Source organism: Actinia tenebrosa, unplaced genomic scaffold, assembly GCF_029948245.1.
Source record: "Actinia tenebrosa isolate PJP-AT-01 unplaced genomic scaffold, QUT_ActTen_1.0 PGA_scaffold6__47_contigs__length_16458017, whole genome shotgun sequence".
Taxonomy (NCBI): domain Eukaryota; kingdom Metazoa; phylum Cnidaria; class Anthozoa; order Actiniaria; family Actiniidae; genus Actinia; species Actinia tenebrosa.
Window position 1 is genome coordinate 5819110 of NW_028292583.1, and position 26376 is coordinate 5845485.

At 37.1% G+C, this 26376-nt stretch overlaps 3 protein-coding genes across 4 annotated transcripts; 1 reads left to right on the plus strand and 2 right to left on the minus strand.

The window, feature by feature from the left end:
- Positions 1 to 5498: 5498 nt before the first annotated feature.
- LOC148905915 (neuronal acetylcholine receptor subunit alpha-7-like) lies at positions 5499 to 14479 on the minus strand. Of its 2 annotated transcripts, none has more exons than XM_089039184.1 (10): positions 14324 to 14479; positions 14094 to 14179; positions 13633 to 13757; positions 11717 to 11850; positions 10867 to 10911; positions 10301 to 10410; positions 9942 to 10086; positions 9521 to 9776; positions 8937 to 9109; positions 5499 to 8208 (listed from the first exon to the last, which is right to left on the minus strand). In XM_089039184.1, exons 3-10 carry the CDS (start codon positions 13724 to 13726, stop codon positions 7474 to 7476), a joined length of 1692 nt encoding a protein of 563 aa, XP_088895310.1. In that variant the 5' UTR covers positions 13727 to 13757; positions 14094 to 14179; positions 14324 to 14479; the 3' UTR covers positions 5499 to 7473. The 2 variants fall into 2 exon arrangements, with proteins under 2 accessions (XP_088895310.1, XP_088895309.1); XM_089039183.1 differs by having other exon boundaries at positions 14076 to 14179.
- Positions 14480 to 18719: 4240 nt separating this feature from the next.
- Positions 18720 to 20347, plus strand: LOC116307677 (uncharacterized). The gene is made up of 3 exons (XM_031717953.2): positions 18720 to 18840; positions 19298 to 19583; positions 19915 to 20347. Exons 1-3 carry the CDS (start codon positions 18732 to 18734, stop codon positions 20117 to 20119), a joined length of 600 nt encoding a protein of 199 aa, XP_031573813.2. The 5' UTR covers positions 18720 to 18731; the 3' UTR covers positions 20120 to 20347.
- A 1141-nt stretch (positions 20348 to 21488) lies between these two features.
- Positions 21489 to 26238, minus strand: LOC116307673 (OCIA domain-containing protein 1). Its single transcript, XM_031717947.2, has 9 exons — positions 26190 to 26238; positions 26053 to 26113; positions 25243 to 25296; positions 24504 to 24548; positions 23883 to 24000; positions 23395 to 23465; positions 22555 to 22778; positions 21846 to 22008; positions 21489 to 21625 (listed from the first exon to the last, which is right to left on the minus strand). The coding sequence occupies exons 1-9, from the start codon at positions 26220 to 26222 to the stop codon at positions 21579 to 21581; spliced, it is 816 nt and encodes a 271-aa protein (XP_031573807.2). The 5' UTR covers positions 26223 to 26238; the 3' UTR covers positions 21489 to 21578.
- Positions 26239 to 26376: the final 138 nt, after the last annotated feature.

Genomic DNA, 26376 nt, shown 5'->3' on the forward strand with positions numbered 1-26376 from the left:
CCTTTCACTGGATGTAAAATAGTCATGATCTAATGGAGATCACATCCAGTGGAAGGACCTTTTTCATAATCGTAATGGTCCTTTCACTGGATGTGTTAGATCATGACTATTTCACATCCAGCGAAAGGACCTTTTCGATTATGAAAAAGGTCCTTTCGCTGGATGTGAAATAGTCATGGTCTAATGGAGTTCACATCCAGTGAAACGACCTTTTCGATTATGAAAAAGGTCCTTTCACTGGATGTGAAATAGTCATGGTCTAATGAAGTTCACATCCAGTGAAAGGACCATTACGATTATGAAAAAGGTCCTTCCACTGGATGTGAACTCCATTAGACCATGACTATTTTACATCCAGTGAAAGGACCTTTTTCATAATCGAAAAGGTCCTTCCACTGGATGTGAACTCCATTAGACCATGACTATTTCACATCCATTGAAAGGACCTTTTTGATTATGAAAAAGGTGAAAGGACCAGTGAAACGACCTTTTCGATTATGAAAAAGGTCCTTTCACTGGATGTGAAATAGTCATGGTCTAATGGAGTTCACATCCAGTGAAAGGACCATTACGATTATGAAAAAGGTCCTTCCACTGGATGTGAACTCCATTAGACCATGACTATTTTACATCCAGTGAAAGGACCTTTTTCATAATCGAAAAGGTCCTTCCACTGGATGTGAACTCCATTAGACCATGACTATTTCACATCCATTGAAAGGACCTTTTTGATTATGAAAAAGGTGAAAGGACCAGTGAAAGGACCTTTACGATTATGAAAAAGGTCCTTTCGCTGGATGTGAAATAGTCATGGTCTAATGGAGATCACATCCAGTGAAAGGACCTTTTCGATTATGAAAAAGGTTATTTTAATTTACTGGATGTGAATAGTCTTGGTCTATTGAATTTCACCTATGGGAATCAAAATGTTCATTCATTTGTTCTCAGTGAATTAATCAGCACGTGATTGCTTAGCTTTAAAGGGCCTATTAGCAGAACAAAAAAAGCTACCGAAAAGGATCATGGAAGGGTAGGTATGCAACGTAGCCATGCTTGATGCCTGTTATTATCTATATCGTCAACAGATCCAAGAGGGGCAAGTGTCGTATTCCACTGCCCTAACGATATGTGGAGAGGTCAATACAACCAGCATTACCACAAAAAGCCCCACGAGGATACTCTTTGCCAAAGAAAGAAACCAAACTTTTGAATTCAAAGCTCATTACAATACAATAGGTAATACTATTTGAATAATAATTAATAATATCTCAGCATCGATGCATTCATGTGTTCGTATTGTTTCTAGTGGTAATGAGAAAGAGATGGAATTTTCCATCTCATTGAAATCTCATCATATCTGATGTAGAGTATGTGGGTGTGGGGGGTCGGGCACATTTGTCGCACGGGGTCGACTAGGCAATACTTTTGAGTAGAACGTTGTCGTGCAGCTAGTAACAAGTGAACCAATAATGCAAGTTGAATGGAAGGGAAGCAATAAGACATTCTTTCTAAAAAAAAACTACAAATGTTTAATGGATATTCAATTTAAAAAAAGACATTATTCAGATACGGTGTGATTCGAACCCTTTTGACTAAAATTCAAAAATAAAAAAAAGTAAGAATAAAAAAAACAAAACAAAACACACACACAAAAAGAAAAAAGAAAAAGAAAAAGAAAAAAAAAGAAAAAAAAACTACTCCACTTTGCCATACCCCCGAGACATCCGCAGAGCTGAGGCGGCGTATGGACTTCGGACCTGACGGCGATTAAATCCTTCTGCCCTTGGGTGCACGAATTACGCAAGAAAATGTTCTAGCCGAAGCATCAGGGGAGAGACCAGCCGGCCCCCAGACCATATCGGCTAATCCCTTGCATCTCTGCCACGCACGGAATCGGTTGAAATAATATTGCTGAAAAGTCTAGTCTATCCGCTGCATTGTTTTGACTGCTATTGTTGTGCTAATTTTATGGAACCGTGGCCCAGTGGAAAAAACTTGGACTTTAAAGAAACTGAGTCAAGCCCGGTCGAACGGGTTAGTACCTGGATGGGTGACCTAAACATTATACCTACTCAAGCTTTCGCGTATTTCTTTATTTTGTTTTTCGATTTGTGATAGATATTTGATAGATATTTTCGAGTGTTAAAATCTTTGTTCCTTCCACAGACATAGACGAATGCAGCAATAGAGCTCTTGGAGCTTTTCCTTGTCATCAAAATGCAATCTGTATCAACAACAACAACGGTTCTTTTACTTGTGCATGTAAAGAAGGATATGTCGGTGATGGGAAAAACTGTTCAGGTTTGTTTTCAAGATATCATTAACATTATAGTCCACGAAACAATGACTCGAGGATGGTCTTGATAAAATACTGTAAATTTATAACCACATCAAGTCCAAACCTTCTTAAAGCAATCCGGTTTTGATAATGGTCGACGTCACTACCCATGCAATAGCCCACTTCCGAGATATGCTTCGCTTGTCACGCACAAAGGTTTCAGTATGAGGAGGCTACGTGCTAAATGCTCAGTCATTCGTGATAGGTGGTAATGTTACGTCGTGTGTGTGTGTTTTCTTAGAATGCCATGATACGGTGTCATCACAGGTAGCCCAAGCTTGGTTTCTGTGGTGTCATGTTATAAGGAAATGTATGGGAAAATTTCAGTAAAGTCGTTGAAACGTAAATTAAGGCCTCGAAATTTTACAATATCATTGAGAAATAGCACTGCTTTCGCTCTGTGTGGTTATTTTTTGAATTTAACCCGTTTTAAGATTTTTTTCCACCACCAGTAAGCTTGGGCTACCTGTGGTATCATATGCATTTGTTTAATAGGAACGAGTGATCATGTTAATCTTGTTTATAATTTCAGACAGCAATGAATGCCTAATGCAATCCCCTTGTCATGCCAATGCTCGATGCATCAACACGAATGGCTCATTCACATGTGAATGTCATAAAGGGTACACAGGCAGCGGTATTTACTGTCATGGTAGGTAATGACGAATTTTAAAGTTTTATCAAGAGAAAATGAACTAAGAGAAGGAATCTCTGTGCCCCGTCATGTGCACACTTTGATGCTATTTTTAGAATCTTTGATGCAATTTTTAACTCGTTACCATGCCCGCGCGATAATCATGCTTCCCTTTAATGCCTCGTTTTAGGACACGAAAAGCGCCATATTTCGCTTACGTCCACGACAAAAACACAGGCTTTTGTTTACTGCAAGACTGGAAGCCGTCTACCCTCAAGAAATCAACCAATCAGGTTCTTCGTTCAAAATATCTCCAAGCTAAAAATAGCATCAAACTGTGCACTTGATGTTTACAAGGCTATATAGGTAGGATTCCTTCTCTTAGTTCATATTCTCTTGGTTTTATTGATCATATCATATTTCTCAAGCATGCTAGGATAGTTTGGTTCGTGTTTTTGCATGGATTGGGCCGAATTTTTGAAAAGAAACGGAACTGCCGTTCATTTAGATATTCCTACCACGAACAATTAATGATTTCAAAAATATATTTTCATTACAAGGAAAACCATGTCTAAAATATTAATTTCGGACATTTCTGTTGTCATATATCAAATCACCGAAGAGTTATAAGCATTTGAAATGTACCGAAAACATGGAGACTGGTAGGCCCTTAGTTGTTGTTTCCATACAAACCTTTCTAATTTCAAACAACTGTAGCTTTTTATCATTTGATGTTAATGTAATGGATATACTCTTTCTAATGAAAGCATTATTGTCTTCTATAACTGATGAACTAAGGTATCTCAAGGGACACGCCCTTTTTCATATAGTCTAAGTTATAGTTATTGAAATAATCTCAAATAATGTAAACGTACGTTCGATATTTTTTAGTGAACGCCGGAATACGTCTATCTCAATAACTAATGGAGAATTCGGAGAATTGAATGTATACAGGTGCACTCGCTATTGCACTCACTATTGCACTCGCTATTGCATTCGTAATTGCACTCGCTATTGCGGATTAGGAGCAAGATCACCGGTCAAAAAATACTGACAAAGAAATGCATGACTCACAGTAATTAACGATAGCTATATTGCGGACGTTCATTATTATAGACACAGTCTGCTGTAACGAGAATCGACTGTACTTAGTGCTAGTCAAGCTCATGTTTAGCTACATTTTTTCTTCAGACATTAATGAGTGCATGGAGAAGACTCATACATGTCGACCAGGATCAATCTGCATCAACAAGGAAGGCTCGTATACGTGCCCGTGTCGAGATGGCTTTTATTTCGATAGAGAAACTACCAAGTGTTTACCAGGTGAGGTTGATATATGGTCGCTACTTAACCAACGCTTTGGTAATAATACTTGGTTTCAATAGATCGAAAGAGTGGGATCATCGTTGCAACAAATTATTTTTGTTGAACTTCAATCAATGTGTTTCAGTGGCATCATTCTTTTATCAAAAATTACAATATTTTAAGGAAACGTGCCAATGGAATGTCGTGGAAACGCCTTGATTGGCGTTTACCAACATATACTATCGCAACGGCAAATCAGTGCGTATACAAGGCTAACAAAAACGAGTAAAAAGGACTTGAATGCTTAGCTTATGCATGGTGCTATGCATTCTACGGTAACGTGCAAACATTACAATAGGTTAAATCTAAAGTTAAATTTGTAACCATTTTTTAGCTAGAAGTGTCCGTATGTCAAGAAAGGAAGAGTTCAAGTAACAATCATTTTTAAAGTACCTTGGAAGCCAATCGTAACTATAGACCTCTTTAGATTCGTTTGTTGTGCACATTTCAGACTATGTGATGCCACTCTTGGGAGTTGATTCTTTCATGTGTAAATATTTTAACATGTTCTTAATAAAAGAACAATTCTCAAGAGAATGTCATGTGATCTGAAATGGGCAATTTGCATACGAAGCTAAAGAGGTTTGTTTAAACCATTATAATGAAAGCATTTTCATCTAACTACGTTTAAACCCTGAATCAGTTTCCGTTGGTATTTCCGTTTACCAGACGCAGTGGTTTTAAACGAACCAGAACAAAGCAATCTATCGTTATCACCAGAAATCATCGCGGGGATTGTCACAACTATAATCCTACTCCTGGCTGTCATTGTTGGAGGATTTTTCTACTGGAAGAGATCTAGTAAGTGATTCTTAAGACGCTTTGCATTATCACGTGATGGCAGCCATGACAGGAGGCACAGCAATGGAGTCTTTTTCCCTGTGAAACTGATGGTTGCCATCACGTGAAGGTGCGAAGCCTATATAAGTTAAGATTCTTGGGGTGCAACCACATCACTCAAAATCTCTTGGATATAAATAGAATACTCAAGTGTGACGTCACGAAAAAATAAATTTTGACTTTAATTATTATCGATCTCTAATTTCTGTAGACAATCAAAAACGACGTTCGCATACCAATTTTGACGAGAATTTGTATTGTCGGCTTAGTTAAAAAGTTTTGAACTAAACCGAAAATACAGTGATTTGTATTGGGTAATTATACAGTTAAATGACCATATCTCAGCTGATATCTGTCCGATTTGGTGTGTAAACGTCTTGATTGTCTATCGAAATTGTTAACCAAGAATATGATTAAGCGAAAATTAATTTTTGAGACGTCTTTTTTGAGTACTCTATAACAATGAAATGCTCTGTTATCGTCAACCAGCATGGCGGCTATGACGTAATATCTGGAGCCGTAGAGTTTACTTAATGTTATTAAAGAGTAGAAACAAATCGCTCTCAATTGAAAAACAAGTTTTCCTGTTGAGGACGTCAGTGTGTATGATGTATGCTAGTTCTTAATCGATATTCTATTAATATGCTTGACCCTCAGGGAATGTAAGCACTTGTGGTTCTGAAGACCAAGACACGAGTAAATATGGTCGAAATACAAACACCATGATGGTCTCACAGAGCTACGAATTTTGTAACCTCAGCTTTTCTAGTATGGAAAGTGGACCTAAACGTTCGTTTGATGCTGTTACGGCTGCTGGATACCCGGCAAGACTAAATGGAGATGTGGAAGATTACTGTAGTGATAGTATTGTGATAAAATCACACAATCAACATGAAATGACATCACAGAAATCTACTCGATTACAAACTTTAGATGAAGAACTGGAATCAATTGATGTTTGATGAAAACATGATGTATCCATCCATTCATCCATCCTTGCACCCAGGCTTCCATCCATGCATCCATCCTTGCACCCAGGCTTCCATCCATGCATCCATCCTTGCACCCAGGCTTCCATCCATGCACCCATGCTTCCATCCATGCATCCATGCTTCCATCCTTGCACCCATGCTTCCATCCTTGCACCCAGGCTTCCATCCATGCATCCATGCATCCATTCACCCATGCTTCCATCCTTGCACCCAGGCTTCCATCCATACATCCATGCATCCATTCACCCATGCTTCCATCCTTGCACCCAGGTTTCCATCCATGCATCCATGCATCCTAACTGCAGTTTGTTTTAATAACTAACAGCAAGCCTCTTTTTATCGTATATAAAGAAGCTTGTTATAACCATAAAAAAAACCTCTACTGCATGGAATGATGTTATACTTGTCATCAACAGCAAATCCTATCCTACTTTATCCATGAACTGAAGAATAATCTAAAATTTAAAATTTACCGCAAAACATATTTTCTCGAGAGGTTCCTAACGTCAATCTTTTTGCAATTTTTACTGCCAAAGATTTCCATATATCCAATTAATAAAAAGGGTGTCTCTAACTGCAACCTGTTTTAGTAGAGCTATTAGTGTTTAAGATTTTTAAAAACTACTTGTCTCATAAAAGCATCAGTGATGTTATTACTATAAAAGTACATTAGACAAAGATGCGTAATAAAGTGTGCTATCCTATTCTAGCCCTTTTGGACCTTTCAAAGGGCTGCAATTAAGTTATAATTTTATTGTAGCTAAGCTGGGTTGGGCTGCACTTCATTTACTGTACTAGATTTGTGTAGGTCTTCAAACTTGGGCCCTTTATACCAATATAACTGGTTCAACTGACTAATCTTGCTAAAGGAGGAAGTACTTATTTATTCAATAGTCCCCTTCACAGTTTGCTCTGTTGTGTCATCTTGAAAGGTAACCGTGCCGTGCATCGAAGAATGGACGATGGTGCCTTTGCAATGATAGCGACCTTTTTATCAACTTGGACAATTATTCACATTCCTGTATCATTGCAAGGTCACCGCTGTTCTCGCTTCGATGCACAGGCACGGTTAACTTTCAAGATGGCGCAGGGAATTGTGAAGGGACTATTGCAGTAATTGGTTTTAAAACAACGACGTTTCGACTACAACTGCGAGTAGTTCCCTCCTTCAGGTGATGGTCTATAGACTGGGTGTTTTGTCGGACATTATATTTGATATATTTGATAACTGGAAATACTAATTAAACGACTAGATTCCCTCCTTTATCAACGATGCATAATCTTCTTTCTTTGAGATCTTCCTGTTATTCTTGAATTTCATCGATGTTTGGATGTTTTGGAACAAGTGCAAATATCATCAAAATAGAAGCGAAGAGTACAGCAATAAAACAATACAAGAAGAAACGATCAATAATGTGAGCAGCAAGAATCCATTCGAAGCGGTCATCCACGGCTTTGTCTTGATCATCCTGGTCCTCAGCAAGCTGCTGGATTCCCTCGACGATGTGATCTTGGCGATGAATGATTGCTCCTAATATACCAAGGTACTTGCTCCTTGATGCGCATGCGTGTCTCTTAGGTTGTCTTGTGCTTCTATCCACGGAGTGGTCCATTTGATCATCGATAGTATTTACGCTTTCAGCATCTCCAAAGACAGTACTTGGTGAAGCAAACGTACTTGCAGGTCTAGAGGATCCTGCCAATGACTTTGTTGACTTGGCCCCGGCATTTTGGCACATTTTACAGCTTGTCACAGATGGCTTCCTACTCAAAGAAACATTTGATTCTGTATTGAAACGATGTTCCGATCGATTTCCAAAAAACAAGTTTCTCAGCTTGTCTATGGCATTGACAGAAGGGATAGCGCCCTCATCATCGATATTAGTTTCAGGTAGCTTTTTCTTTAGCGATGTTATTCCTACCAGTTTTCCAAGTCGCTGATTAACGTAATAACGCATCCAAAATGGCATTTCATTGATTTCAGGGTTTGTATGATAGCATTGAAGAGCAATACAAGTAGCAACCAATGCTATTCCAACCTGTGATGAGAGAAGAAGAAAACACCTTTACCTATTGTTACATGGTTGAGTGCATACCATATATCCATGAAAAAGTTAACTTACAAAATTTTACAAGTAAGTGCACAGTTTTGTAGGTCTCCTGAACTTACTAATTTGAACAAATTTGTTCAATTTCTTACAAAGTTTTTCAACATAAAGTGAAGTGTCTTAACTTTTTAATTTCAATAAATTTAGTCACCAAAATTCTTGAAAACTGAGACCGCTGAGGATACGAAAAGTAAAGGCGATACGACAAAGTACATATTGAATGCTAACGGGAGGTGAAACACACTGGTAAAATATATCAATCATTGCTGGTCTCAGTTTTGTAGCTTAGGGTTTAACCACGCACTGATATCTCAAAGGCAGCTTGAGCTACAATGGTGCAGTATTGGAATGAATTACCAGTTGAATTAATCAACAACAATTTCTCAGTTTAAGAAAGGCGTTGGCAAACTCTTCTCAACGTGTCAGACTCCCATACGGCAAAAATATAAAACAGTTTTTTGAATATTTAATATATATATACATATATAGTTTTGTTAACCGTGTTTGAATAAAGATTACCTACTTAACGTTACTAAAAATAAAACACCTACTTTGTATATAAAAGTGAAAAAAAAAAAAAGTAATGAAAAGGGTTGAATTTGTCAATTCTTCCTAATCGCTTCTTTTGTGTTTATCAGATAATTTCGAGATTTTCCTACCTCTACAATGGAACAAGTAAGAAAGGTACTTATGAGAGGTACCACTTCAGACGTGGGTGGTAGAATATCAGCTACAATCAGCATGAAGACTGTCAGTGCCAAAAGATTGGTTATGACCAGAGAGATTCGTTCACCAGACTCGGTACTTACGATAAATGAAAGTAAAGACAGCACTATAGAGGACAATAAAAACAAAATTAAAAATCATGATTGTACAGTTTAGTACTTAATATTGAGTTCTGTCAACAGGATATATAGGATGATGGGGTGATCCTAGATGTCTTGTTTTAGTGGTAACTGGCGCCAATTGTGAATGGATCGACTCAGTGTGCCTCTAGCATCAGGCCGGCCATTTTGCGTCCACATCACGTGAGTATCAACGATAACAAACCAGCTAAGCGGTGAACACGGCGCGCAAAGCATGTGTGGAAAAAGGGTGAGCCTTCGAGCATAATGCATAATGCTCAGTGATTCTGTAGCCTCGTACTTAAACCTTTTTGAGTGACAAGCGAAGCATATCTCGAAAGTGGCTAGGGTTATTTAATGTACATGTATAGTGTTTTTATCAAATTAAGGGGAATTACCTGTTATTAATAAACATGGCACAACCAGGTTAATCCAGTAATACATTGTCCTTCTCCTTATATGGAGAGTGCACGTGACATCAGTGAAAGGGTTTGGGCAGCACACGTAACGCTTTTCATTGCGTTTACATGGGAATCCAATCATATCCCACTCGCCGTTCGCCTGGTAGCCAAGCAAGTTGACGGATTTACTCTGCGATACGACATCAACGGAGGCAGCGTCGTAGGTCCATGAGCCAAACTTCAAGGTACAGGCCTTAAAAAATAAACGAACAAATAAGATACGAAAATATCGACACCTACCTTGCTCAACTGATCCAGCATTCTCAAGGTATGTTCACAGAAGTACAAGTCAATCTCCTTTATCAATATCTGCTACATATATCTCAGGGTTTTTATTGAAAACAATTTGCTTAAATACCTGTTGGTCAAAGGGAAAGTATCTGACGTTGATTTTACAAGAGGTCGTTAATAGCGTTGGAGCCAACCATACGTTTCGCCCAGCTGAGTCGACGGTGATTTTGGCTTTGAATCCATACAGAGATCCATCTGCCCCACTGTCGGCACTACGAAAGAAAGAAGTGCTTTTTGCTTAAAAAAAATAGCGGGTTTCGTATAAGTGTGGAAACGATACTGCAAATTCGTATTCATGTGTAGCCGCACCACATCTTGATGTGGTCGTAACTGCGATGCGTGTTGTGTGATGCTAATAATAGTTATGCTTATGCTTATGCTTATAACCCTTTATGTCAGGCATATCTCGGTGCTTACTCGACTTACTTGTTGTAAAGATAGATATCTGGTTTCCACAGCTCACTGGGTTCTAGATTCACTTGGAATATGTTACCATATTCACTTGCATTCCATGCTAAGAGGGGATTATCCCAAATCTGAAACGGTAAGATGCCATAGATTGTTGAATCACTTTGTTTTCCGGCCCCTTTCTTTACCTGCCTGCCTCTTTGCCTGTCCTCCGGCTTCATTTCTTCATTCCTTTCAAATCCTTGCTTTCTTGTTTCCTCACTTCCTTGCTTGCTTGCTTGCTTGCTTGCTTTCTTCCTTGCTTGCTTGCTTGCTTTCTTTGCTTGCTTGCTTGCTTGCTTTCTTCCTTGCTTGCTTGCTTGCTTTCTTTGCTTGCTTGCTTCCTTGCTTCCTTGCTTCCTTGCTTCCTTGCTTCCTTGCTTCCTTGCTTCCTTGCTTCCTTGCTTCCTTGCTTCCTTGCTTCCTTGCTTCCTTGCTTCCTTGCTTCCTTGCTTCCTTGCTTCCTTGCTTCCTTGCTTCCTTGCTTCCTTGCTTCCTTGCTTACTCCCGATGTTAAAAGTTGCGGTATGTTTTAATCAACTTACCTGTCTTATGTTGAGGCTCAGTTTCAAGATTTCATACTTTTCGATCTAAAAACATAATCAGATATATATGCCCATGAATGAATGATCGAAATACCCCCTATCACGGGTACGCTTCCCGCGGCACACACCAGGGATATTCTAAATAAGAGTATATCAAAGAAGGTCTTTAGGGTCGCGTCTCGCGATAAATCGCACGCAAGTTCACTTAGAAAACAGCTGAATCATGGATAGATCATGCTTTTTATTTCATTTAATTTAGATATTTCTAACTTTCCATTTCAAGCCTATTCATTTTGTCAGGATCAAAACTATAGATTTGTTATATGTGGGGCTTTACAGCGAGATTCTATGACTTTGTTATATGATGAGGTATTATTATTAAGTGAGCCGCCTGGTTCTCACTATAGCAGTGCAAGGAGACGCAACTTCAAGATAATGCATGTTCTCACTATGTAAGGCCAGGGATACCGAGCACTGAAGATACTAGGATATGGTAATATACATTACCAAGAGAATATGAACTAAGAGAAGCAATCTCCGCGCCTTACCATGACCACTCTTTGATGCTATTTTTAGAGCCGTTGATGCTATTTTTAGAATCATTCATCTGATCGTTTTTGTTTTTTTTCTGCACGCGCTTCAGCCTGTTTGCTCATGTTTTCCTTTCTTTTTTTCAAGAAAAAAAAGTAAACAAACAGCTTAGAGCGCGCGCAGTATGCGCCTGCAGAAACCAAACTATTGCAAATGTGATTGTAAAAGTAGCATCAAACGGTGCCTATGATGGTTACGAGCATGAATACCAGAGATTCCTTCTCTTCATTTTCTCTTGAGACTACTGTTATTTTCTTACCACGTCAATAATCTGATTAAGAGTAAAACCCAGTTTAACCTCAACCTTATCGTGCTTGCTTATGACTGGACGCAGTTTTTTGTTGTATTCACCCAACACATCTTTGAGAAGCTTTGCTTCATCATTGTCAAAGTCTTTGGTATAGAATTGTAAAAAATAAAAAAATATTAAAGATAATAATGATAATAAAGGTGATAATGATAATGATGATAAAAATGATGATGATACATAATGATAATGATGGTACAAGATGATGGTACAAGATGATGATACATGATGATGATACATGATGATGATACATGATGATGATACATGATGATGATACATGGTCATGATACATGATGATGATACACGATGATGATACATGATGATGATACATGATGATGATACATGATGATGATACATGATGATGATACATGATGATGATACATGGTGATGGTACATGATGATGGTACAAGATGATGATACATGATGATGATACATGATGATGATACATGATGATGATACATGATGATGATACATGATGATGATACATGAGGATGATACATGATGATGATACATGATGATGATACATGATTATGATACATGAGGATGATACATGATGATGATACACGATGATGATACATGGTGATGGTACATGATGATGGTACAAGATGATGATACATGATGATGATACATGATGATGATACATGATGATACATGATGATGATACATGATGATGATGATACATGATGATGATACATGATGATACATGATGATGATACACGATGATGATACATGATGATGATACATGATGATGATACATGATGATACACGATGATGATACACGATGATGATACATGATGATGATACATGATGATGATACATGATAATGATACATGATGATGATACATGATGATGATACATGAGGATGATACATGATGATGATACATGAGGATGATACACGATGATGATACATGATGATGATACATGGTGATGATACAGGAGGATGATACATGGTGATGATACATGATGATGATACATGATGATGATACATGAGGATGATACATGATGATGATACATGATGATGATACATGATGATGATACATGATGATGATACATGATGATGATACATGAGGATGATACATGATGATGATACATGATGATGATACATGATGATGGTACATGATGATGGTACAAGATGATGATACATGATGATGATACATGATGATGATACATGATGATACATGATGATGATACATGATGATGATGATACATGATGATGATACATGATGATACATGATGATGATACACGATGATGATACATGATGATGATACATGATGATGATACATGATGATACATGATGATGATACACGATGATGATACATGATGATGATGCATGATGATGATACATGATGATGATACATGATGATGATACATGATGATGATACATGAGGATGATACATGATGATGATACATGATGATGATACATGGTGATGGTACATGGTGATGGTACATGATGATGGTACATGATGATGATACATGATGATGATACATGATGATGATGATACACGATGATGATACATGATGATGATACATGATGATGATACATAATGATGATACATGATGATAATACATAATGATGATACATGATAATAATGATGATACATGATGATGATACATGATGATACATGATGATGATACATGATAATGATGATGGTACATGATGATACATGATGATGATACATGGGGATGATACATGATGGTGATCAGGATAATGATGACACATAATGATGATGATAATGATGATGATGATACATGATGATGGTGATGATGATGATAGCTAAATAAACTGGCTTGTGTTTTAGTCGACGAAAATACCGAAAACTATGGAGTGTGGAAAATAAATATTTTTTGTCACTATTATGATACCTACTTGTGCCGGTGATATTAGTTCTTGCGATGACAACATTATTGCTCATCAGTAATAAAACACTAACAAGGACAGACACGATCTGTTTCAAATTCATCCTGATCTCCTAACGTGGGGTATACCAAGATCTGCAAGAAACACGATATCATTAGAACAATGGAATACCTGTAATATATAAAATAAGATTATAGGCGTGGTCATATATAGACCGGTAAGGTATAAGTTATACAGCAGAAGTTAAGGTATACTGGAGAACTTTACAAAAAACTTCTTTTATCGCTAGTGCAGAAGTGGCGCAGCAAATATTTGAAAGTAGCTCTACTCTGTCAATAGATGTCGTGTACGTGCAGGGTGACAATGTTTTGTCGTGCCATAAAAAAGAGGCTTGAAAAGGTCATCTTTCTAAAAAAAAATAATTATATGGGTGAATTTACATATTTGCATACTTATATCAAATCGTCGACCTGTTTTTGAAATAGGAACTTTGGAAGCTTAGTTTCTTTATTATTCCTTACAACAGCTCTTGGAGACGACATTTACTAGTGAACAACTGTAATTGTGAAAGAAAATAAAAGGCTGTTAGTGATATATATTAGCTGTACGTTGTCTTTCTAGGGGTTTGCTCGTCTTTGTGATGAGAAGTAAGGGACAAACGTTTGTATTTATAATATATCTGAGGAGTATTCGGTCTTACCTTAATGACCTCAGTGAAAAATATACCCTTCTGCAGGTAATTCAACCAGAAACTGCAGCATCTAAGTTTGTTACTTTAGTAGCTACTATGATCACTTTTTCTTATACATTACTACTACAGATATGAATCTTCCTTATTCAACTTCGTGACCTTGTAGTCAACGTGTCTGTTATAAAGAATAATAAATAGAGTTCAACACAGAAGTAAACAATAAATTGAGTGAAACATAACGCTAGCGCTCTCATGCGGTGGAAGAAGAATGCCATACTCTTGTCATGATGTATCAACCATTCAATCACACAAACATTCTTATATCTGTTCAGAATATTATCAAAATCCTCTACCACACTTCTTTCATTTCGGGTCAAAGAAGAAAGAAAATCCCAGTCAAAGATAACAACATTGATTAGTAGAGTTAGAAGCATTTTCTGAAATATTATTTTATTTTTAAAGGTTTGTGAATCAGAATAGGCAAGTTAGCCATCATGTGAGGTAATCAAATATAAGAAGTTAACCTTCATATACAAAAAACAATGGTACGATTCCATTGATATTCAAAAGGGCGACTACTTTTAGAAAAAAAAGTACTCAGAAAACGTCCGCCAAGAAAGCTTTATTTAACACAGAATTAAACTTTTTCAGGCTTTGACGGTGAATAATACTGACCATCTACGCCAGGTTGTACGAAGCCTGCCGGATAGCGCTATCCGGCGGATAAGTTTTTATCCAATGGATAAATCGATGCTGTTTTCCAATAAATTTATCCGCTGGATAAGATTTATCCGTCGGACAGCGCTATCCAGGCTTCGTCCAACCGGGCCCTGCTCATTATTAGTTTTCGAAAAGAAAATACAGGAACCAATTGAAGTTTCGCATAAATAATTCATGTTATTCGAAAACTAAAAAAGCTATGGAAGTGAATTTTTCAGAGCATCTATTTTATGGACTTATTTTCATTTTATTTTTATTTCTAATATTTAATATTAGTTTTTTATAAACTGATTTTAGATGTAATTTTACATGATCTTTTTTTTAGTTTTCGAGTATATGAAATATTTATGCAAAGCTTGAATTGATTCCTGCTATTTTCCTTTCGAAAACTAAAGGTGCTGACACACGGTGCAACATTGCATACAACATTGCACGCAACAGGACTGTTGCAGCGTGTCTACCCCAAACTTATAACTTGTTGCACGCAACGTTGCATGCAACAAATCTGAAGTTCAATCGCGCTCTACTCTTGCAACATTGCGCGCAACAAATTTCATCATGTGAACATGGCTGCAACATTACCTGCAACATTTTGAAATTTCCAGCCAATCAGCTTGCACCAAATTTATAACTGCTGACCAAATATCTTAACATAGCAGGCTGACACAAACGATGTTGCGTGATTTTGTTGCAATGTGTGTCACCCCGATTCAAATTTGTTGCGCGCAATGTTGCACCGTGTGTCAGCACGTTATTATGTCTTTTCGGGTATCATTTAAATTATTCGAAGTGAACTCCCATACCGTGTAAAACGTTCGATGTTTTTTCTTAAAGTATACAATTATATTATGAAATGGTTTTGAACAAAGCTGCTTTGATTCGTTTTGCTGCAAATTGTCTGTTTAAAAAATATTGTATCATTAATTTTTGAGCAAAAGCTTTAAAAGATGTTCTCATTTATTCCAATAGGATGATGTAATCCTTAAGGCGAAGTTTTTAGTGTTTCAGCCCTGTTAGACAGTTAGCTACACTTGGATAAGTTGGTAGGGATCAGATACAGTTTGAATTGTGAGATCTGTGAGTTAGCCGTGCCCTACTGACTTAGATCAGCCGTCAGAAGTTGACTAGATCACAGCAAGAGGTTATTGCCCTGACTTTGATCAGCTAAGAGGTTATTTCATTTACTCCAATAGGAATGATATAATCCTTAAGGGGCCATATCAATTTCCTGACTCAGATCAGCCAAGAGGTTGTTTCAAGGTTCGATTAGTGAGGGAGGTATGCCCTGACTTAGATCAGCACAGAGGTTGTTCAGGATATTAAATATTATAGAAGAAACCACTTCGCTTCATTCTAAGTGACCTTTTATCGATCGTTATATCGGATTTTTTTATGTTCAAAGCAGAATTGTTAGACAAACGGCCATTAGGGATGACATGGAGATGATCAGTTGCAAACAATGGTTTGCCAATAAGTCAATATTAATGGTCAATCAAGTTCATAAGTGTTTTGCTTTTAGCAGTGCTAATGGAAACAGTGATCGAGACATTTACTCCAACTAAAATAGGATAATACTACAGATTGAAACAAGATTCAGAAAATATGAACAAGAATGCATGCTTTCTAATGAAACAGTAAATGTTGAAAGCATAAATTGCTATACACTCCCAAACATCAGCTAGTTTTCAATCCACTAATATAAGAATTCATTGCCATTAAATATTGTCAATTGTCCAATAATTTGACTATTAATATAATATCCATTACTGGTCATGAAGTGTTTTGTTGTGAGATAAAAGCTTATGCCCACAATTATACTCATGACTTGGCAGAGTGGAATTTTTAAAAAGCTTTCATTCTTTTGGATTCTAGATAGCTGTCACCCTGGAAATTAATGAAGTGAAGGAGTGTGTATGGAGAATACTATACACCTCCCAACTTTTAGTTTCTAGCTTCAAAGCCTACCGTGTATTTGATAAAAAAATGATTTGATTTGATTTTGAAACCGAGCGTAAGTTAAGGCCATCCCTGTTGGTCGGTAGCACATACGATAGACACTGATAGACAGATTGAAAATTGCATTTTTTCATCCTACAAAAAAAGCAGAGCACTACTTTGGTGTATCAACCACCGAATAGAAATGTCCTCCTTTAGTTTAATGGTTAAGTTAACAGAAAGGGCTTGGCTTCTTATATTTAGTGTTTTATTATCCCCAAAGGCACCTGTGTTTAATATTAATTTTTGCGGAAAATCTATATAGTCAGAGTGCGTTCAAGCATGTAAAAAGTTATATATATATATATATATATATATATATATAAAAGAAAAAAGAAAAAGAAAAAAGAAAAAGAAAAAAGAAAAAGAAAAAAGAAAAAGAAAAAAGAAAAAGAAAAAAGAAAAAAAAAGTTGTTGCCAACGGCAAACATGACACCATTTTCATCGTTTCTCGGTGATCTCACTTCATCTTAATTTTACAAACCTTCAATTATCATATAAATAACAATGTTAATGTTTGAAAATCGATATCACGACTGTCCTATAACCGACTGACTGAAATATCGAACGTTTTCATCGTTTCTCGGCATCTCATAACCTTTTACAAACCTTCAATTATTGCGTCAATTATTATTTTATCAAATTATCTACCAATTGCAAAGTTGTTCAATCTTTAATTTTAGATTCTTTATTGAATGACTCAAAACCTGTTCTACCGTTCTTTATATATCGTAATTATTTCATATTATGCATAAAGAGTAAGACTTTGCCTTCCTACTAACTATCAAGATTCTTTCTCTTTTTCAGTTTTAGGGCCATTTTGGCGCAACTACGGGGTTTGGAAATAGCCTATAACTGAAACAACAAATAACTTGAATCGAAGCTTTGATACTTGCAATTGACCGCAATCGCTCCATAGTGATGTCACTACCATACCTAACTTATAGACAAACGAAAAGAATTAGTGATCAGAATTCTCGTTCAAAAATTTCTTTCAGTTTTCCAGGGCAAGCTGTACAAATGGGGAAGGAAGGAAGGAAGAAACGGGAAAGAAAGAAGGAAGGAAGGAAGGAAGGAAGGAAGGAAGGAAGGAAGGAGGGAAAGGAAAGAGGAAGGAAGGAGGAGGGAGGGAGGAGGAGGGAGGGAAGGAGGAGGGAAGGGAGGGAGGAAGCTAAGGAAGGAATAAAGGAAGGACAGATCAAAGCAAGGAAAGGAAAGGGTGGTAGAAAACACAAAGATTCACGGCAGTAAAAAACAAAACATATCGAATTGCTAGATCAGTTTGCCTGTGGCAACTTTCACACGTGCACTCAAAAACAAATAGCTTAAAGACCAATTAGTACTGACTTGTCCTTAGGGGCGATCTTCAGCCTACTCATCGAACGAAAACAACTTTTCAAAACTTTTCATTCGGATCTTCAGCCTACTCATCGCAAACAACTCTTCAAAACTTTTCTTTCGGACGAAAAAATTTTTTACTTGCTTTTTTAACTTGGCAGTAAATTTTCTTAGTCGATTTATCTAGGCATTTAGAATCATGTATAATAAGTTGCATTAGCAAGATAGCCAGCGGCAAAGGATGTATCTGTCGAATCCATCAATATTTTAACAAAACCCATAAAACACTTTTCTATTATAAAACTAATAAAACCAATTAGCCAGTTTAAAGATTACTATAAATAAGAGTCTTGCCGGGGTGTGTATGCTCATAGTAAAACAATTCCAGTCTTATCACAGCATCATGTTGTTCTACGTTGGCCTAGCTGTCTTGTCGTTTTGCTCCTTCGTTTCTTCCACGGCTGTAATTCAAGGTACGTTAAAGTAAAGTGAACCGTGTGACAAAAATAAATTAAATCAACTCCAAAATTCGAATTCCATCACGGAACGAAGGTCGCAGGTTTGTTAGCCACTGGCTACTAGCGACCTTTATATACGACGAGTACGAGATCGAGTACGAGTACGAGTTTTAAAATTGGTCCTGTGCACGTGGTTAACACTAAATCGTAGTCGATTTCCGATTTTTTACAATCTAAAGTTTCAATGTACGTACGATATCACGACTACAAAAAGATAGTGCCTCTCTTTAAAAGTTAAACACTCGTACTCGTTCACGTAGTTCGTCGTCGGATCTCTAGGTCTCTAAGTGCTACCCTCGTAACAACAAGGACGGTTTTCTTTTTATGACTCGAAAGGAATAGATATAGATATTTTCTTTCTTTAAAGACAGCGGGGAAATTAATAATTTAGATTTCATCCTTTCTTTCGTAGAAGATCAATCGTCTTCTTACACTGATTGGATAAAGATAAGTGCAAATCAGGTATGCTTTGAAGGAAGACACAATAGGCCTGGCAGTCTTCATAACTACGTCAAAGCCGGTCTCGTAGTGGGAATTAAACTGGTGCATCTGTCCGGACGAATACGTTGTGTTTCTTTAGTTGAATATGACAGCCGTTGGGGATGTGGTCACTACGCACCGTTCAAACCAAATCCTCTCAATGTGATTGTGACTGATCGCTATGACCAGATTCTGTTCCCAAGAAAAGAGAATCTCGGGTAAGTCTTAACAGTTATTGATCGGGTCAAGTTAATTTACATGCTTACTTTCAGGAATCTCTCACTGTTGTCCGCCCTTAACAAAACTTAGTTTAATTCGGTGCCATATACTAACCATAAACTAGAAAGCAACGTGCATCCGCGTAACTACACTGATCGGTAGGCAATTCTTCTCCGCGCTATGAGAACTACACTTATAATCATCTCCATCGACTGTAAGATTCCATAATCATAATATACGTGCGAAATAAGTCTCAAATATTATTTCAAATATAGTCTCACAAGACACGTAGGGAAATTTTGTATTAAATCAAATGTCTTTTTTTTAAAGGCCTCATGACGGTCTTTGGTATTGGCTTCCCTTCACTCACAGCGTCGAATCCAAAGAACTCGTCTTCACCAACTTCGGCACGCCATTCAACTTCCCTCAGAATGAAGAGATGAAGATTTGGTACGGGGAAGATCTGAGGAACTGGGCTGAAGGAGACAATCAGGGCCGTGTATGTGTGGAAGTTTACGCCAAATTCTTAAATTAAAATCGTTAAAGGCGGAGGGAGGTCACAGCTCCTTTTCTAGCTTGGAATTAGATTGTTGGTTTTAGATTGTAAAATGCCAAAATAAAAAAATCATAAATCTCCCTCTTTAGTTTTACTTGATCTTCAATATTATTATAATCAGCAAGTCTAGATCCAGATATGCGTCTAGTTCCTGTTATCAGTGAAATACCGTCTTTTACCAATAAATAAAGGCAAAATTTAAGTTGATTCCCTGTATGTAGTCTTACTTCTTCGGGATGATGATACATGAGGATGATACATGATGATGATACATGATGATGATACATGATGATGATACATGATGATGATACATGATGATGATACATGATGATGATACATGATGGTGATGCATGATGATGATACATGATTATGATACATGATGATGATACATGATGATGATAATGATGATGATACATGATGATGATACATGATGATACATGATGGTGATGCATGATGATGATACATGATGATGATACATGATGATGATACATGATGGTGATGCATGATGATACATGATTATGATACATGATGATGATACATGATGGTGATGCATGATGATGATACATGATGATGATACATGATGATGATACATGATGATGATACATGATGGTGATACATGATGATGATACATGATGATGATACATGATGATGATACATGATGGTGATGCATGATGATGATACATGATTATGATACATGATGATGATACATGATGATGATAATGATACATGATGATGATACATGATGGTGATGCATGATGATGATACATGATGATGATACATGATGATGATACATGATGATGATAATATACATGATGATGATACATGATGATGATACATGATGATGATACATGATGTTGATACATGATGATGATACGATGATGATACATGATGGTGATGCATGATGGTGATGCATGATGGTGATGCATGATGATAATACATGATTATGATACATGATGATGATAATGATGATGATAATGATGATGATAATAATATTGAAATAATGATGATGATGATAATAATTATAATTAAGATAGATGATGTTGTGGTCAAGGGAGGTCGTTGTGGTCAAGGGAGGTCGTTGTGGTCAAGGGAGGTCGTCGTGGTCAAGGGAGGTCGTTGTGGGAGGTCGTCGTGGTTAAGGGAGGTCGTTGTGGGAGGTTGTTGTGGTCAAGGGAGGTCGTTGTGGTCAAGGGAGGTATGCCTTTGAACATCCTCTTTCCTTCCTGCATCAACGATACTTTTTTTCTGACCTGGGTGTTTTTTTATACAATTCTAAAATCATTTCTGATAGTGTCAGTCTGTAGTGAGGGTAAAACCATGAAACGTGAAGGCAAAACGTTCGTCATACTTCGGTACTGTGTCACACTTAATTTTGTTACTTGATTCTCCATATTTTGGAATATAAAATACGATGAATGTCTAAACACTGATTGGCTGTTTACTTATCCAGTACATCACCATATTCGTTTTTCATTGGTGCAGGTCCTACAGGTGAAACAATAAAAATTACAAATAAATGAAAAAAGGAATGAATGAATGGAGGGAGGGAGGGAGGGAGGGAGGGAGGGAGGGAGGGATGGAGGGATGGAGGGATGGATGGATGGATGGATGGATGGATGGATGGATAAGCCTAATTTTCAAATTGTCATTGAACTTGGTTGGGAAACAAGTGCAAAAAAAGACTTAAAAAATCATAACTTCATACCTCCTCGTTGCCTCTTGGTGCGAGAGCTCTTATCATCATCCTTGTCACTTTTGTATGATGCATCATCTTCAGACCAAAGAGAAGAGGATGACATATCTATCTGATATGAATCTGTTGACGACTTGTAGTCATCAGCTTCTCTGTATTCAACTTGTTCCTCATCCTAAAGATGTTAAAAGAAGCAACAAAAAATAAAGTAGGATAAATATACATGTAAATTAGAGGATAAGGAGAAACCTCCCTTTCTCTCTAGTCCTCCTAGGCCACTACACACAGATGGCCAAAAAAAAACAAACATGCTTATTGGCCAGTCTCTTTAGTCCCCCTAGGGCACTACACACAGACACTTGTCAGACAGCCGAAAAAACAATCATGCTTATTGGCCAGTCAAAGATACAGTGGTGAACAATTATGCATTAGCAGCAAACAACACTGTTGCATTTTCTAGCTCCTGTAGCCACTCTCTGTGTGGGGTGGATGAGGAGAAACCTCCCTCCCAATCAATCAATCAATTTATTCCTCGCTTTTCTTAGGACAGCATTTAGGTCCCCTTCTACTAGACTCTACTAACTTCTACTAAGCTAAGATTTTACAAGATTGTGGAGGCTTTAATTACTAAAAAAATGCTTTTCTAGTCGCAGCCTTATTGATTATGTAGTATATACACGGAGTACAATAACAGCATCATCAAGACCCATTCATGGCATACCTTTGGTGTTTTAGAAGCAACATGTGGGTGTGGTGCAGTGTTCATCCATTGATTGCGGTTGCGCCGTCTTAATTCCTCATAACTTGTAAACCTATTGGACTGTTTTCTTTCATCGTCAGTCAACTCTAGTGGATTTGGCACACTCCAGGCATCACCCTCACTAACAGTACTCTCTCTGATTAAACTTGTTGAAGGTTTGGGCATCTCTTCATGAAAGCCAGATTCTAATGTTTGAGATTGAAAGAGCAGGATGACTCATAAGAGTAAATGGTTTGAATCCAGGTGTTGAATTTAAGTTATTCAAACACAATAACTTAATTGGAAAGAAAGAAAGAAAGAAAGAAGGTATGGGGGTGGGGTGGGTGGGGTTTGGAGTTGCAGTTGGGCAAACAGTAAACTACTTAAATAGCTATGGATCACCTTTCGCGCATTAAAGACATGGTAATGGCTTATTATTACAACATATACATGTTATGCCATGCTGTAACATTGACATGGCTTCCCATAAGAATGGTTATTGTATGAGTGGAAAAAGTATGGTACTGAATTACACCATGTACATGATACAGCATGCCATGACATTGAATAACTTCCCATAAGGATGGTTATCATACATGTATGAATGTGAAACTTATGGTTCTGACATACATATCACATACTGTACACGGTTTGCCATGTCATACTGTAACAATGAAATGGCTTCCCATTAGAAAGATTATCATATGAGTGGGAAACATATGTATGGTAGTGACTTACACCACCTACATGGTGCCCACACGACATGCCATAACATTGAAATGACAATTACCTGCTCTACAGCTGTATACAATATAGTCTTACCTGTGTGACTCAGATGATCATCAGGTGTGAATGTACTTTCACCCCCTGGTGTTGGGGATGTCATACCAGCTCTAAAAATGATGGAGATACACGTAATAGAAGGTTTGATCACTGATTGAATATTACCAGAAGGGTTTTAATTAGTTTTGATCATGGACTCCTGGAGAGTCCTGGGGACCAATTGTTTTTTACCACAAAAATTCACTTAAACATGCATTTTTTTGACATACATAAACAGCGTGCACTTTTTGACGTCAGCTCATTTGTCTGTCCTCTTACTGATCATAAAAAATAGCCAATCAGCATGTGAGAATTATTAAAAATTTGTGGTCAAAATGATGTTTATCAGGAATTTGGGAAATGACCTCTAAAAATACCATATTCTTGCTTGTGTTGCAATGAAAGCTATTTCTCCTATATGGAAATAAATAATAACATAATTTCATGAAATACTTCAAATAACTAATATATTGAGTTATTACACACACTTTTTGTAAAATTCACGAACTTGATCAGCTAATTTTGAGTTTTCCAATCTCAAAATTTTTTCCATGCATGTCTTGCGGTAAGAAGCAATTCCAGATAAAAATCCCAAAGCAAAGATTCCTAAATACAAGAGATGGGGAAAAAGCCACCTTCAATCAAATTTGACAATTACATTTATCAAAATATAAAAATTAATAATAATAAATTTTATAAGAGTAAATGGTTTGAACCCAGGTGTTGAAGTTATTGGGATGAAATGTGATTGTCTGGATGAGTGCAGTCTTGAGAAAGAGAGTTGGTGGTGACTTACATTTCGAGAACCTGAGACGAAGTCATCTTCAGAGTCCCACTGGACTTCCGCTCAGGTTGTCGAAACGTCAGTCACCACCAACTCTCTTTCTCAAGACTACACTCACCCAGACGATCACATTTCACACCAAATAAATTTTATATCCCTTAAAAAATATCTCAAATGTCTTGTATTTTTTCATGAAAGGATGTAGAATTCTGTTTATGATCCCTGGGTTTGTAAAGTTTTGTAAAGGTTTTGGGTTCAGCAAGCCTATTTGATCAGGAAGGCCATAGTTACTGTATTATAGTAAGAAAACACACAGATGTATTACCTGGGTAATAAAATCCAGAAAACCTCTTGATGTGTGACAGATATCCTAAACATGAGAAAAATATTATATACTGTCAGTTACTATTAAATAATTTAATATTTACATGATGATGTAGTATTATACTGACTGGGATGTGTACCAGTTTCTAAACTTGACATCTAGACAGGCAACAACTTTTCAAAACATCTTTAGAAAGAATTGCATGCTTCTTTTTCATGGAAACAAATTTGATTCTATAGCCTTAAACAACCTCTGGGCTAAATAGCAGAGAATGGCTAAAGATTGAATCAGGATTTAGAATGCTGGGTTTTGTGTAGGAATGAGTGTGAAGCGAGTGGGAAGAATCCAGAAAAAGCTGCAAATCAAGGGTGTCCACCCAATAAACTCTAATTCAGGAGTTGAGCCTTAAAACCCCAAAGGTGAAAGGCGAGTCTGGTACATTACATTATTTTATTTACGATAACCTATTGATTGTTCTTTTCAATGTAAGTTTAGGTAGATATTTATTATATTTCGATAACCGTAGAAATAGACCTCTTCAGCTCAGAAGTAATGTTTTCCCATTCCAGACCATGTGTCATTCCCTTGAGAATATTAGATTCTTCTCTTGAGAATAAGATACTCAAAGGAATGACACATGGTCTAAAATGGGGAAACACTACGCCTGAGCCGAGGAGGTATATATACAGAAATAGTTACAGTTGCAAGCTGCAAGAGCATTTGGCAATGGAAAACTAACCAGTTTTCATTCCTTCTCTCATGATGAGAACAGAAATTGCACCAAGTGGAATTCCTGAAAAAGAAACAAATATTGAGAAAGTCACATTATAAAATAACTGTTATAAATCTCACATTCTGATTGGTTGGGGGCTTGTGCTTTATGAGCACACAGCACACACATGCACTTTCAGTTGCGTCATTACTAAAGAAAAAAGGATATTGAAATTTGTATTTTATAAAAGAAATAAAAGCCTTGCTTGCTGTGCTGTGTGCAGTTATACACGTAAAGCACTTGGGGATTGGCAGAACACTTGAGAAGTGTTGAGAAGCACTCTTCTACTCATCTTGCTTCTCCTAACACTTCTGTCATGTTCTGCCAACCCCACGTGCTTTATGACTGCACGCAGCACACACGCATTTTCTATTTCTTCATTAGGACTATGTCAACACAGGAAACCCAAGCCATTTTTTTTCTTTTCAATGTGTAAGTTCCAAAAAATATCCATTCCCCACCCACAGAGGAAAACGAAAATTTTGGAAGTAATGTTGGGTCAGAGAAAAAACAAAATTGGAGAGTTTGTATTGAAGAAAATTGTGAGTTCCTGAGGGTATGCGGGCCTTTTACATTATATTCCCTCAGTGGTGCCTTTGGATATTTTCTGGAACCAAACAATGTTGGAAAAAACCTGGTAACTGCTTGTTATAAATGTTGATTTGCTAGTGAATGAAAGGTCAGGAGAGAGAGAGCACCAAGCTAGACAAGGCATATTAACATGTATATGTATATGACCTAGTACCTTTGCTGTAAAGGCGTGTGTCTTTAACTTACCTCTAAAGTAAACGCTATTTACTCGACATTCTCGAAGCACAGCTCTTTCTTCATCAGTAAGCTAAAACATAATAATGCAATTCGAGCTTAAAAGATAAATATAACGGAATGAAACGATATTAATCCAGCTGAAGTACCTCTAAAGGAGGCATGCCTTGGAGGACCTCCATGAGCCGCCATCTTGAATTTTGATGATTCCCGCTGACCCCCATGTATATGGGCTCTTCTCTTGACCTACGGAAAAATATCGCGGGGAAAAATCATTGAAAATTTGATCAAAAAATAATATTCCTTATATATCTTTATCATTTGCACTTTAATTTT

Bases quoted from the DNA above. Each gene is read 5' to 3' on its own strand.
- LOC148905915 (XM_089039184.1), bottom strand. From the start codon at position 13,726: ATGAATTTGAAACAGATCGTGTCTGTCCTTGTTAGTGTTTTATTACTG. The intron at 10,411-10,866 runs GTAAGTTGATTA...TTACCGTTTCAG, and splicing joins TGAGCCTCAACATAAGACAG to ATTTGGGATAATCCCCTCTT. The intron at 8,209-8,936 runs GTAGGAAAATCT...CTCTCATCACAG, and splicing joins TTACTTGTTCCATTGTAGAG to GTTGGAATAGCATTGGTTGC.
- LOC116307677 (XM_031717953.2), top strand. From the start codon at position 18,732: ATGCTCATAGTAAAACAATTCCAGTCTTATCACAGCATCATGTTGTTC. The intron at 18,841-19,297 runs GTACGTTAAAGT...TTTCTTTCGTAG, and splicing joins TTCCACGGCTGTAATTCAAG to AAGATCAATCGTCTTCTTAC. The intron at 19,584-19,914 runs GTAAGTCTTAAC...TTTTTTTTAAAG, and splicing joins CCAAGAAAAGAGAATCTCGG to GCCTCATGACGGTCTTTGGT.
- LOC116307673 (XM_031717947.2), bottom strand. From the start codon at position 26,222: ATGGAGGTCCTCCAAGGCATGCCTCCTTTAGAG. The intron at 26,114-26,189 runs GTACTTCAGCTG...ATTATGTTTTAG, and splicing joins AAGGCATGCCTCCTTTAGAG to CTTACTGATGAAGAAAGAGC. The intron at 24,549-25,242 runs GTTAGTTTTCCA...TCTCATGTTTAG, and splicing joins GAGAGAAGGAATGAAAACTG to GATATCTGTCACACATCAAG.